The sequence below is a fragment of the Salvia splendens genome, chromosome 1 (genome assembly GCF_004379255.2).
Source record: "Salvia splendens isolate huo1 chromosome 1, SspV2, whole genome shotgun sequence".
Lineage (NCBI taxonomy): Eukaryota > Viridiplantae > Streptophyta > Magnoliopsida > Lamiales > Lamiaceae > Salvia > Salvia splendens.
The window spans coordinates 1972393-1986246 of NC_056032.1; the positions used below are offsets into that span (position 1 = coordinate 1972393).

The 13854-nt window shown below is 37.8% G+C and overlaps 4 protein-coding genes across 5 annotated transcripts; 3 read left to right on the forward strand and 1 right to left on the reverse strand.

Moving 5' to 3' along the window:
- The first annotated feature begins 770 nt into the window (after positions 1–770).
- Positions 771–3091, forward strand: LOC121796934 (transcription factor FAMA-like). 2 transcript variants are annotated; one of them, XM_042195700.1, is made up of 5 exons: positions 771–900; positions 1136–1265; positions 1378–1893; positions 2412–2810; positions 2894–3091. In XM_042195700.1, the coding sequence occupies exons 2-5, from the start codon at positions 1242–1244 to the stop codon at positions 2981–2983; spliced, it is 1029 nt and encodes a 342-aa protein (XP_042051634.1). In that variant the 5' UTR covers positions 771–900; positions 1136–1241; the 3' UTR covers positions 2984–3091. The 2 variants fall into 2 exon arrangements, with proteins under 2 accessions (XP_042051634.1, XP_042051630.1); XM_042195696.1 differs by lacking the exons at positions 771–900; positions 1136–1265 and having other exon boundaries at positions 1339–1893.
- Positions 3092–4545: 1454 nt separating this feature from the next.
- Positions 4546–6909, forward strand: LOC121793643 (UDP-glycosyltransferase 87A1-like). The gene is made up of 2 exons (XM_042191684.1): positions 4546–5130; positions 5976–6909. The coding sequence occupies exons 1-2, from the start codon at positions 4641–4643 to the stop codon at positions 6839–6841; spliced, it is 1356 nt and encodes a 451-aa protein (XP_042047618.1). The 5' UTR covers positions 4546–4640; the 3' UTR covers positions 6842–6909.
- A 683-nt stretch (positions 6910–7592) lies between these two features.
- Positions 7593–9371, forward strand: LOC121793652 (60S ribosomal protein L13a-4-like). Its single transcript, XM_042191695.1, has 4 exons — positions 7593–7923; positions 8318–8434; positions 8518–8605; positions 9089–9371. Exons 1-4 carry the CDS (start codon positions 7652–7654, stop codon positions 9230–9232), a joined length of 621 nt encoding a protein of 206 aa, XP_042047629.1. The 5' UTR covers positions 7593–7651; the 3' UTR covers positions 9233–9371.
- A 391-nt stretch (positions 9372–9762) lies between these two features.
- LOC121757458 (probable pectinesterase 29) lies at positions 9763–11743 on the reverse strand. The gene is made up of 5 exons (XM_042153003.1): positions 11736–11743; positions 11306–11465; positions 10673–10885; positions 10150–10400; positions 9763–9919 (listed from the first exon to the last, which is right to left on the reverse strand). The coding sequence occupies exons 1-5, from the start codon at positions 11741–11743 to the stop codon at positions 9763–9765; spliced, it is 789 nt and encodes a 262-aa protein (XP_042008937.1).
- Positions 11744–13854: the final 2111 nt, after the last annotated feature.

The window sequence follows — 13854 nt, forward strand, 5'->3', positions numbered from 1 at the left end:
ATTTTTTATGAGTTTAACGCATTGTCATTTTTTGGTTCTGAGTAACTTGCAATAGCCTAAAAGACAGACATACAAGAGAGATAAGACTACTATACTTGAAAAAGTAAACGAGATATAAACAACACTTTGAAAAACGAAGTGTGAGAGGCTTGGCCTAAAAGAATATGGTGAGATCCAATTAAACTTATTTCAAATTAATACCAATTTAGAATATTTTTATAAGTTATTCTTCCCCGTGCATTTTACAAGAGGCTTATCATATAAGTTAATTTTGAATATTCTTTTATTAGAAATTTCAGTATTATAATTATAATCCTAACTAATTTCTAACTAATTTAACATTAGTTACGGATGTCTTTCCAAAGGTTTCTTTACTCATTTGAAACACTTCAATTCTCTGAATGCTACATAATTCATCATAATCACAAAATAAAAATTGAAATATATACGGAGTATTAATTTGGCTAGTTTAACAAAGATTATATGTGTGACCTAAAGATTTGATCTTGTTAATGTGTGTACAATTCTGTCGATAATCCATGCTTTTTTTTTGGTGAGGAATCCATGCTTTTTTAGTGTAGTAAATATAAGATCAAAACTCATCTATCAATTTTCAAGATTCAAAGTTCAAAAGGGTTTAGATCTCTCGAGCGTTTGGTCAATTACAGCAGTCATGAAAAAGAAGGTGGTGGTGCTAACCTGTGATATGCATTAATTAAAGAGGGTGAAAAAAGTGTAGCATGATAATTAATTTTTTGTGTGAGGTGGAAATTAATCCACAGGCTCCTCTCCAACCTCATGAATCACACACACACACACACATATATATGTGCATATTATAAAGTAAAAATAAATCTGCTTCAGACAACAATATCAGCTCCCTTTTCTTCCAGATCATAAGTATGTATCTTCATTCATCACATATACAATATTTTCTGTACAAAATCCCACTCTTGAATTTTCCACTCTGTTTCTCAAGGAGGGTAGTGTTGTTTCATCACGTTGTGTCTTTATTTCGTTTGTATGATTAATCATTTTTGTCATCATATGATATGTCAAACCCAATCATTAATTTGTTTATGCCTCTCTTGATATTTGACAAGATATATCTTCATAATTGCTGTAACTTGAACAGGTTTTTTGGTGGACCCTTTTCAGCAGTAAAAAATAATTAAAAATCACAAGGGTTTTGTCACTTGATCACTGGAGCCCACCTAGGGTTTGTCCAATCACACACATATATGGAGAAAGAAGGAAATTACATGGTATGATATAAATATACATAGGTCCAAGAATCTTTTTTCTTGTATTAAAGTTACAAAATTGATGTATCATTTCATGAAAATGTTGTCTTACATGGAGCCTTCTCTTTGGCAGGAAAATTTCCCTGGACTTGACTATGAGCTTCACAACCATCATCAACAACAACAACAAGATTCAATCAATCAAGAAATGGGAGCAATACCACTTATATCATCATCCAACTTCTGCGGGTCGAATTCGTTCGACAAGCTGAGCTTTGCAGATGTGATGCAGTTTGCCGACTTCGGCCCTAAACTAGGGCTGAATCAAGGCAAGGCGCCCGAGGAAGAAGACGGATTCTTCCTCAAGCTGCAGCAAGATGATGACGAGAGCCACCACCGCATCTCCTTGATCGCCTCTCAGGAGAGAGAGGATGTAGAGAGAGAAGAGCAAGGGGTGGTGGGAGGTGGGGAAAAGAGCACTCAAGGAGAAGGGAAGAGCAAGAGGAAAAGGCCAAGAACTTCGAAGACTGTGGAAGAAGTTGAGAGCCAAAGAATGACTCATATTGCTGTGGAGAGGAATAGAAGGAAGCAAATGAATGAGCATCTTCGTGTCTTGAGGTCTCTCATGCCTAGCTCCTATGTTCAAAGGGTAAACCAAATCTTTCTACATAATTTATTTAATTAGGGTTATTCATCGAACCGTAAATTGGCCGTGCCAACCTCTGTCAGTATATTTACCAACGGATTATCTGTCGATAATTTCATCGCCTTTTTGTTTAGGTAAATTTTGATGTGACTTTTCATTTAGCCTTTTTTTTTTAAATTTTCATACCGTCTAGGTTTTCTAGCTAGACCATTGCCGGAGCTACGTGGTAAAGTAAGGGTAATAAATAATTTTTTTAATATTATCATTGAATAAATTTTGAGAATTTTTGTACTATGTTATAACTTAAAACACATGGCAAATTTTTCTATCTTTTTATCTTCCATCTTTCCTCAAAGATTAATATTCGGATATTGAAATAAAATTAGGAGTTTTCAAGGTTTGTTAATTTATGGTAAATTTGAGTTTAATCTTTATTTTGATGAAACCTTATTAAGGAGAATGTGAAATGTCTTCTTAGCTCTATCTAACTTTATTAATTGATATATGTATTATATATATAGGGTGATCAAGCATCTATAATTGGTGGAGCGATTGAGTTTGTGAGGGAGCTGGAGCAGCTCCTCCAATGCCTCGAGTCGCAGAAGAGGCGGAGGCTGTACGGAGATGGGGCAAGGCCAGCTGGAGATCCATCCACGGCCGTGCAGCAGCCTCAGATGCTAGCCATTCCAAATGATGAAGAAACTGCAGGTCTTCGAGAAGAAACCGCGGAGAGCAAGTCATTTTTAGCTGATGTGGAGGTGAAGCTCTTAGGGTTTGATGCTTTGATCAAGATTCTGTCGAGGAGAAGGCATGGACAGCTCATCCAAACCATTGCTGCACTTGAAGATTTGCAGCTCACTATTCTGCATACTAATATCACTACTATTGAACAAACTGTTCTTTATTCTTTCAATATCAAGGTATGATCTATCACAATATAAACATGTGTTTGTTTATGAGAAAATATTGCTTAGAAATTCTGTTAAATCTTTGTGTGTTGCAGATCAATGGGGAGGCAAGGTTCACAGCTGAAGATCTGGCAAACTCAGTTCAACAAATTTTCAGTTTTATCCATGCAAACAATGGCATATGAAGTGATAGAAGATATAATATGTATAACTATATACAAATATAATGTTTGTATGAATTTGTGCACCAAGATAATCATAAATCTATGTGGTTTTGGGTTTTGTTCTCATTATTGTTGACATATTCACATTATTGTCACAATTGGTTTTGAGATAAAACTTAGCCAGGGTTTCGATCGATGGTTTCCCTTCACGTATCATGTACGATTCAATAAATGAAATTATACCTCGTGTTCATAAAATTTAACATTGGAGGTGACGGACATGAGTGATATTATTAAGATATTACATGTGAGTGAATGTGTTGAGATATTTACATGTGATCGATGTTACTTAGTGATGCATTTGTACCGAGTTTTTTGTGTGGACCCTTTGATTCGATGGCTCAACACCCATATGTTAAGTCTGTCCTATAACATGCATCTAAAATACAAGCTGGCCTTTTATTGTTTTATGTATATATAAGCCACGGAAAATAAGTAGCAAGACAAAATGTGCAGAAGGCATTTAGTAATAGTTTACAACGTTTTAATTTAAGGTCAACGCTTTCTCCCCCACACGTCTATGGTTTTGCTCAGATATGGGTTGACTTATCAGAAATGGGCCAGAATTGATTGTGGTAGCATCTAGCATTAAGGTCAAGGAGTGATACAACTCGTAGGATCAGACACAATAGAAATTGAAGATTGATATCGGCATGTGTCAACTGTCGCATACAGTAGTGAATGGAGAGCATAAGACTCGTTACATAGAATTGAGCAGAGTTGGTGAGCATAGAATGACCCCGATTCCGCCTAAATCTGTCATTCCTTGTTACTAGAGATTTGTATTATGTTGATTCTACCGATTATGTTTAAGAAATACTATTTCCTAAACAAAATTACCATTATATATCTGACATGAATTCTAACAAATTGATAGTGTGTGTTGTGGTAGGTGTGAATGTAATAGTCTCACTTTAAACCTAAAAGATTTCACTTTAAATTTATTTTGAATACGGTGTACAGGTAGCAGTGTATACTCTCCATATTGATGTGGCAATATTCCATAGTGGAAAGCCCAAATTATTTTGTATTAGGATGTAGTAGTGGAAGGCCCCAAAACATTTTACATTAAATTGGACCATCGGGCCTAGCCCAACCTTTGAAATTTTAAATGAATTTCTGCAATAAAATATCTCACTTTTGCAAGTAATCATTTCATTTCAATATATTTGCAATTAATCGCAGTTATTTTTTTCAAAATAAATCACATCCAACATTTATTTTTCAACACATGATTTTATGAAAAGAGAATAAAATAAAAGAAATGAAAAAATAAAAATAATATTATATTCTTTTTTAGAAAATGTTTCATTTTTAAAGAGACAAACCAAGCTAAAAAATAAATAAATCATTTTGTTGTATATTCTACTACATTTTATTTTCTCCTTATTTCTCCTCACCCTTCGAATCCGATTTGAACTGAGTCAAAACATAACATTCCTAAAATGCAAAAATAACACTTTGTGATTAAATTTTTATTTGAAAAACTAAAACAATGAAAGGTACATAAAACCAACTAAAACAATCACACAATAAATAGGAGTATGTGAAAACAATGCCTCTAGCTTTGCAATTTCACCAATAAGTAGACAAGCACCATCATCTCCGCCGCAGAAACATGGCCGCACAAAACTTCCCCCCCCACATAGTGGCGCTCCCCTACCCCGGCCGAGGCCACATCAACCCGATGCTCAACCTCTGCCGCCTCATCCTCGACTCCCGCCCCGACACCACCGTCTCCTTCCTCGTCACCGAAGAGTGGCTCACCCTCCTCGCCTCCACTCCCCCGCCGCCGACGCCCAACTTCGCCTTCCACACCGTCCCCAACGTGATCCCCTCCGAGATAGGCCGCGGCAAGGACTTCCCCACCTTCTACCGCGCCGTCCTCACCAAGCTGGAGGCGCCCGTGGAGGAGCTCCTCGACCGCCTCCCGCCGCCGAAGCCCACCGTCATCGTCTACGACACGTACATGACGTGGGTGGTGGGCCTCGGCGGCCGGCGGAATATTCCGGTGGCTTCGTTTTATACCATGTCGGCTACCGTCTTCTCCATTTTTCACCACTCTGATCTCATCTTCCAACGCCACCATTCCCCTTCCAAAATTGCAGGTCGGTTTTCTTTTATATACATCTCATTTTTTTTATCTTCATGTTTTGGTATTTTCTTGAAATATTATTGTTTCTCTTATCTCTTTACAAGATGATATGTCACTATCACTTTAATTTGACATAGCCCATATCATTAAAAGAGAATAAAAGTACTAACCATTTCCAAGTGTATGATTTACAGTCATGTGCATTTCCAGCAGTAGCTAGTTTTCACATATTGGGAATACATAATTAAGCTACTACATGTTATCTTTAAGAGAGGAAGTGAAATTTACTTAAATTCTGGCAAATTGGGTCGAGTCGTTTACGTGTAATATATTATTGATATTGTTTTCTTTATGGATACACGACATCATTTATTTATTAGTGGCGTCGTCCACTTATGATTTCATGGCTACAATATCAGATACAATGTCACAAAAAAATTTGTTGTAGAATAATTGTGAACAAATTCAACTTCATGATTTTTGCACTTGATTTTTCAAATTACGGGATGATCCATAATTTAATTAAACTTCGTTCGGCAACATGCTCTTACTATAGTGGAATACTCCATATTTATTTTCAAATTAAGTGGCCTCAAAAGAATAGAGTTGAGACAGAGTGTACACACATACCTATGATAACATCTATATTTATTTTTGACAATAAAGTGCAGCTCAGTTGGTAAGACGCTTCCTCTCTAACCAATAGGCCAAGGGTTTGAGTCATTATGTGGGTAGATGGGGAACCATGTTGTCCATAGCTACATACTCTAATGATGCCATTTTATATACATATCTCAGTTATGTTGGCATAAAAGATTATGAAATGTGCCTAATCGAAACATAACATTGCATTTTCAGATCAAGAAGAAGATGAAAACTTGGTAGACTACATCCCAGGAGTCCCTCCACTTAGAGTCATAGATCTCCCAAGTCCAATCCATGGCAAAGGCAAAGAAGTTCTACCTCATGCCTTAGAAGCAATTCAATTAGTACCAAAAGCTCAATATCTCCTCTTCACCTCTGTCTATGAGCTAGAATCCCAAGTCATTGACACTTTAAGACAAACCATTCCCACCAAAATCTACTCCCTAGGCCTTGCAATACCATCCTTCAATGCCACACTTGATGATGACAAGCCACACTACCTCCAATGGCTGGATGCTCAGCCTCAACACTCTGTTCTCTACATCTCACAAGGCAGCTTCCTCTCTGTCTCGAAAGCCCAGTTCGACGAGATTGTTGGTGGCGTGAGCCGTGCTGGAGTCCGCTTCTTGTGGGTCGGGCGTGGAGAGGAGGATCGCCTTCAGGAGAATTGCGGGGGCAGAGGGATAGTAGTGCCGTGGTGCGATCAGTTGAAGGTGTTGTCGCACCCCTCTGTAGGGGGCTTCTGGTCGCACTGTGGGTGGAACTCGACTAAAGAGTGCGCGTTTGCTGGCCTTCCCATGCTGACATTCCCTATATTTTGGGATCAAGTTACCAATAGTAAGATGGTGGTGGAAGATTGGGGGTTTGGGGTGAGAGTGAAGAAGGGGGATGATAGTTTGGTGGGAGAGGATGAGATTGCAGAGGTTGTGTTGAGGGTTATGGATTCCGGGAGCCCGGAGGCGAAGGAGAGGAGAAGAAGGGCCAAGGAGGTGCAGGAGATTTGTAAGAGTGCAAGTGGTGTAGGGGGATCTTCTCATGGAGATGTTATGGCTTTTATTAGAGATATTTGTGAATGTTGAAGTTTAGCTGCTTAGAGATATTGGCAATTGAGATAATCTTGTTTTTATTGATTTTTTGTTGCATTTCAGTTTGGTTTCTAGGATATGAAAAAACATCTATTAATATACGTGTTAAGAAATGTATGAGAAACTCTACATATCTAAATATACTTGAGTTAGTAAAATATTTTTTTTGCATGAAGAGATTTGAATCCTAAAAATTTCTGTAATAAATATAAGACTAAATTGATGCTCTGAATGCATTGATACAATGAAGTACTAAAAGTAACAACGATAAATAATTCATCAATTATTGGTGTTAGTGTTCAATTATAATACAACGACATAAAGTGGTATGTAGTGTAATTTAAGAATTGTTGTAAATCCAACCATCATTTTGAAGTATTACAAAAATAAAAAAACAATACAATTATCATGTTACATTTGAAAAATATTTGACATAAATGTGTATTTGACGTGAGAATAATTTTGACCTCTCAAGTCTATTCACAATCAATAATTGAAAGCTAATTAAAATACTGACATGTATAACTTGTAAGATTCCAAAGTTAAGTAATGAAAAATAGAAAATATCTATTTAAAACCTAAAATCAAAATCCAGAAAAACGAATTGAATACTGTATTGAAAAATAAAAACTCTAGGCCCAATTCAACTAGACCAGATTCGATACCCAACTCATAAAGCCCAATTTCCAGCCCTATTAACTAAACCAAAAACTACATACAAATAGATACAGCTTCACCCCAAAACCCTAATCTCCCCCACAGCCGTCATCTCATTTCATCCGAGAGCAGATCAGAGAGAGAAAAATGGTGTCTGGTTCAGGTATCTGTGCTAAGAGAGTGGTGGTGGACGCCAGGAACCACATGCTCGGGCGTCTTGCCTCTATTTTGGCGAAGGAGCTTTTGAACGGCCAGAGAGTCGTCGTCGTCCGCTGCGAGGAAATCTGCCTCTCCGGCGGCCTCGTTCGCCAGAAAATGAAGTACCTGCGATTCCTCCGCAAGCGTATGAACACCAAGCCGTCTCATGGCCCCATCCACTTCCGTGCTCCTTCGAAGATTCTCTGGAGGACTATCCGTGGGTATGATTTTTCATCTTTGATTGCGGTTTACGTGTTTGATAATTCAGCTCCGATTTGGATCTGTTAATACTCTTTGAACTTCGCATGAATGTTTAATTCAGTTTTTCCCTTCAATTGAAGATAATTTTTCGGTATAGTGTCGCATGTAATGCAATTTTAGCTTTGGTTTGACATGTGAAGTTTACAATATGATCTAATGGTTAGTCTATTCAGTTTCCAGATCGTTATTAAATTTTAATCATGTGTTGATTTAAACTTCGATTCTGTATTGAGTCCATGCTTTATAGGTTACTGCTTGGTAGCAATTTTACGCCGTTTGTAAATTTTATCCCATTTGCAAATGTTTGAATTTATTACATTTTGATTGTGCTAACTTAGTAATGTATTATCACAGAATGATTCCTCACAAGACTAAGAGAGGAGAAGCTGCTCTTGCTCGTCTTAAGGTGTACGAGGGTGTGCCTCCGCCATATGATAAGATCAAGAGGATGGTGATTCCAGATGCTCTTAAGTGAGTTTGTGTTTCATCAAAGGAAAATATAATTTTGTTTTCTATGCAAAAACTATTAACCTTATTTTGTAATTTGATAAAAGGGTCTTGAGGCTCCAAGCTGGGCACAAGTATTGCTTATTGGGAAGACTGTCATCTGAAGTTGGATGGAACCATTATGATACCATCAGGGTAAGTTCCATCATCATTTTGATTGTTTTGAGGGAATATGATATATATTTAAAAACTATGACTTTTAAGTATTTCCTAGTTGCTGTGAAGGTGATTTCATAGTATATGTAACTGTGGAAAGCGTTTTCCTTTCGATACTGTTGTTTATGTAGTGCACACATATGACATTTTTTGAAATCCCGTTTCATTCAAAATTGTGGTGTCATGTGTATGCTCTGTTCTGATCATGGAATAGATGAAAAAATTGTAATCTTGTTGAAAGTATGAAATCTTATTGGCACTGTCCATATCTGGCCTATTCTTCACAACCCAAATACACCCAGACTTTGATTTTGTCTTGATGTTTCCAGTTATGCTGGCGTTTACACTGTGCTTACTAAGTAATTACTCTGTTCGTCTGAGCTGCATGTTATTAATATTATATCACATTTTGATTGCTGGTATATGCTATTCTTACATTCATCGGGCTCCTATGTTTTATAGGAGTTGGAGAAGAAGAGGAAGGACAGAGCTCAGGTTACTTATGAGAGGAAGAAGCAGTTGACTAAATTGAGGGTTAAAGCTGAGAAGATCGCCCAAGAGAAGCTTGGTTCCCAACTTGATGTCATTGCTCCGATCAAATATTGAAGCTAGTGTGTTGTAGCTCTTCTCCTTGGCAATTTTGATGTTTACTTATTTGCTTCTTGGATTTGATTCAACTTGCAGTTCTTTTCCTCTGAGCCTCTTGTTTTTCTCTAGTCAAATTAAATTGAAATTTTCTTTATCAGACTTTGTTGCATTCAGCAACCTCTTTCTTTATCTGTTCTTTTCCTTTGAAATGTTTCATTTATATAGTCCCTCATACATAATTGTTGGGTTTAGTTGCATGATTTGAACATGTGTTTTGCATTTACAAAAGTAAATTATATTTGCTTGCATTTGTAAATTGTCCAATCAACTAAATAATTCCCTTTTGTTATGAATAAACTTGTACTACATATAGATTTCATTCCATCACTATATCACCTATGAAATGAGTGTATTTGTGTAAAAGAGAACAACCAATTATCCAACTATTTATTTTTTGCAAGAAATCAATAACAGGCTAACAGTACATGATCAGTGAATTTAATTATGAAGCTTGAGGTGTCAATGTTTTTCCAATTGATTGCCAGTGATCATGTTGGCGTAAGCCATCCATCGCTATTAATGTAGTTGATGTTGATCAAGTCTTGCAACCCTTGACCACTCAGCTTACTCTTTGCCCATGCCGCTCTTCCCAAAGTCTTAGCGCCGGGTCCGATACAATCGATCTCTGCGATTGTCAATAGGCTCCTACAATCGAACGTCCAAAATCAAAGTTAATTCATTTCGTTGTAGTCTGAGGATATTCTACTTACCTTAATCGACCTTTGTGACCGTCAGTACACTAATATCAATTATTATTAATTTTGCATTAAAACTCGTGTCATGCATAACCAAGATAATTGTTTATGGACAGAGATAGTACTAATTTATCCATGGTTAAGATGAAAACGATGGATTAAAATTAAACTTAAACGTACTCTAGGCCGCCGGAGTTGAAATAAGGATCCCATCCTTGAGGAACAACGACGTCCGACATGAATGACTTGTAGAATATAACTCTGGCATATTTTCTCCATGGTCTTCCTAGATATGCTTTACCTCTTCCAATTATATAGCAATATTTGAATACAAATCCATTTGTTTCATTTGGATTGTCCCTTCCTTGTGCGGTGATGTATCCCATGCCTTCTTCTCCTAGATCTTGACCTAAAACCGATATCACACAATTCTGGAGAGAGAGAGAGATATATTTGTTACAAATTGAGTGCACCAATTGATGAATTGTAGCAATAAAAATTAAAGAATGCTAAGATACTATTATTTTATACCCCACAATCGTTTTTTTACAAACAATATACAGTACTTCATTCATACACCATTAATTATCACATTTGATCATTTCTAAAATGTCATGGCAATCTCAAATGTATAATTTATGGCGAACGGAGTGAAACATAATACAATGATCTCTAGCTACAATTTTCTGTAATAATAAATTACCTCATAAATGGATTGGCCTGAGCCAAAGATGAAATCAACAGCTCCTTCAATGGTGCAGTGTTTGAAGTAATGCCTTCCTGACACATCCCATAGTGTATCTTGCAATCCATAGAATCCACATCCATAAAACGCAGTTCTGTCTCCTTCGACCTTTGCTGCTAGTGCCGGTTTCATCGGATTCTGCGGTCCGATCCGCGGATAGTTGTAAGAATTCTGCTTTGAAAACAACCCATGTAATAACAATCTAGCAATACTGAACAAGAAAAGACTACTAATTTTGAATAAACACAGATCCATGTGACGGTTAATTCTGTTGCTAGATGACAGATTTTACTTCTGGCCTACTATGTCAGATTTTACGAGGACTAGGTAAAATCTCATTCATTGAAGCGTACCTGATACGTGAAGGAGATCAACCAAATCCTAATAAGGTTCCATCTCAAAATGAATTAATTATAGGATTGACTCACTAAATACAAGGTGATCTATTTTTACTTCTCATTTCCATTATAGGACAACTCACGTGTGAATATCCCAACAAACGGAGTCAATGCCAGCTAGAATCATGCCTCCGTTTAGCAACACACACACAGTGACACACACATATGTTTTATGATTACTAGGGTTTCTTACAGTGAAGCTTATGCCCTTAAAAATAATGTTGTCTCCTTGAGTAATTAAAGTAGCAGTTTCATTCATCGGCCCCTGACCGTCCGCTACGACGTAGGTTATTCCCATCCCCTCTCCGGCCATGTATATGAACGACTTTCTATAAGGAATGTACACTCTTTCCCTACATAAAAGAAAATATCACAAGGAAAAAACTCAATATACATGGACCAAATCTATCAATACACCAACTTTGAGGATGTAGTCAATTTTTCGTAAAATCAAATTTTGCCTAAATTGAATCCTACGTGGCAGAACAAAATATCTATGTGGCATAAAATGACATTGTTGATAGGTCGGAATGTGTATCTATGTGCCCTAAAATGAAGGGGATGGGTCGAATGGCGAGTTAACATTTGTTTTTCTTTTCATTCTGAAAATGAGTTGGACATACCACTTCATCTTAGTGTCAATTGAAATTGACACTAGACATGCTACACACGATTGAATTTGGCTAGAATCACGGACTTCGGCCCTCTCCAGGGAAAGCCCGGAGCCGCTGTCCTATTACAAAAAAAGAAGCGATGTTGCCACTTTGGCCACTTGGTTTTGCAGAAGGCCCTAAAAGGCTGTAAAGGGATCAAGTAAAACCAAGATCCTTTTCTCTTAAACTGGAAGAAATTAAGGATTGCCCTCAGAGACAGATCCTTATCTAACCTACGCAGTTCGGCAGCAAAGGCCGATAAGTGCCTCCAAGAGTTCGGAGTCACCTGACCTAAAGGGAGTTGAAAAAAATCAAGCAGCTCTACAAAGGCAGGGGGAAGAGGGAAACGAAGCCCGCATTCCAAGCCGGCTTCATAAACGGTGGCGTAACCCTCCGGCGGCGAGTCAGCCCTATGAAGGTCGTCGGGAATCGCAACTTTCCCCCCAGGAAAAAAATATTTTTCGTGTAGGGATATCACAGTATCCTTACTCAAGATGCTGTGAAAATACTCTACGGTCTTCTCCCCGGATTCTTTCCGGCTAGAAGACCCCTTATCCCCTTTCCTACCGCTACCTGACTCAGAAGAAGAAGAAGAAGACATAGTTCTTACTCTTTGAAAGTCTGAAGAAATTCTGAAGAAATTCTTGAAAGCGGAAGGAAATTTTTACGCGAAAGAGAGAGAATGCAGAAGAAGCAATAGCAAAAGTGTTCAACTGATGAAGAAAGGACGTATTTATCAGATTCGGAGAAGATTTCAAAATCATCGCACCGTTTCGAATCCCACCTTTTCAGGATTCAACGGCCGGATTTTACTGTCGCATTTAATGCAGTCACGCGCAAGGCACGTCCCCTGACGTCAGCCTTCCCCGTACCTTTATCCAGAATGCCGAAGTGACTCGCTTCGCCGAAGTGATTCACTTCGCTTTTCGGGGGGGTAGTGATGGGGTACGTACTAAACAAGCCCAATAGCAGTGACGGCCCATCAGCCCAAAGCCCAAGGAAGAGTATCAGTTCGGCATTACCAAAGAGTTCGGCCCCAGCCTACAGCTCGGTAAAAGCCGACCAATCAAGCTCTACTCTCAGATCGGCAAAAGCTGCTCGGCAATAGTTCAGCAGTTCGGTCTCAGTATTCGACCGAACTGGGAGATAGTGGACTCATGCAGAACCTCCACGACCTCCACTACACGATCTATTTAGTGGTGGACCCATGTAGGATCTCATGACCTCCACGACATCCACGATCTAATTAGTGATGATGTAAGCCACGACCTAATTAGTGATGATGTAAGCCACGACCTAGTTAGTGGTGATGCAAGCCACGATCTTAGTTCAATGTATAAATAGAACTTAGATCAGATAGACAGAGGAGAAGAGAGAGCTCTCTAGACATCAAATATCATATAGCAAGTCTGTATTTGTAAGCTGGAAAACCAGATCAAGCAATACAATCTTGCCCTCCTTTCTTCCCGTGGACGTAGATTTACCTCAGTAAATCGAACCACGTAATTCCTTGTGTCGTGATCTATATTCATTACCTGCATTTACTACTATCAAAAATTCGCCCAACCATCAGTCGTCGAACAGTTCACTTTGATTTCCTGATTATTGGAATCTAGTGCCACCTTCGACATGCTTGCTTCCATTGCTAACAAATAAGAAATCAAACTGAATATGAATATTGCCATTTTGGAGTGATTAATGTACATTTTCTTCCTCCGATTAATCTAATCTGACAATGTAGTTTTTTGCTGTCGCTTGTCTTTAGTTTTATAGTGCAGTTTGAAAATTCAAATTATTACATCAATCTTGATTAAGTGAACCAGTTGATTGGAGCGGCTAAATTGAACACCAGATTTGATCAGATATTTGGTGGATCAGTAATCCTATAATCAAAAGGATCAGTGAATTGGTTTTTACTTTATACTATTGTCTATATTTATTAAGATTTTTCCTTAAATTTCGGGAGTGGAAAAATCCTGCACTTCATATTTTAAATATATGTAATAGAAATTAGTAGCATTTGAAAAATATTACCTATATTTAATTTTAATACATATTACCAAATAGAGTTAGTAAATTACATGATACA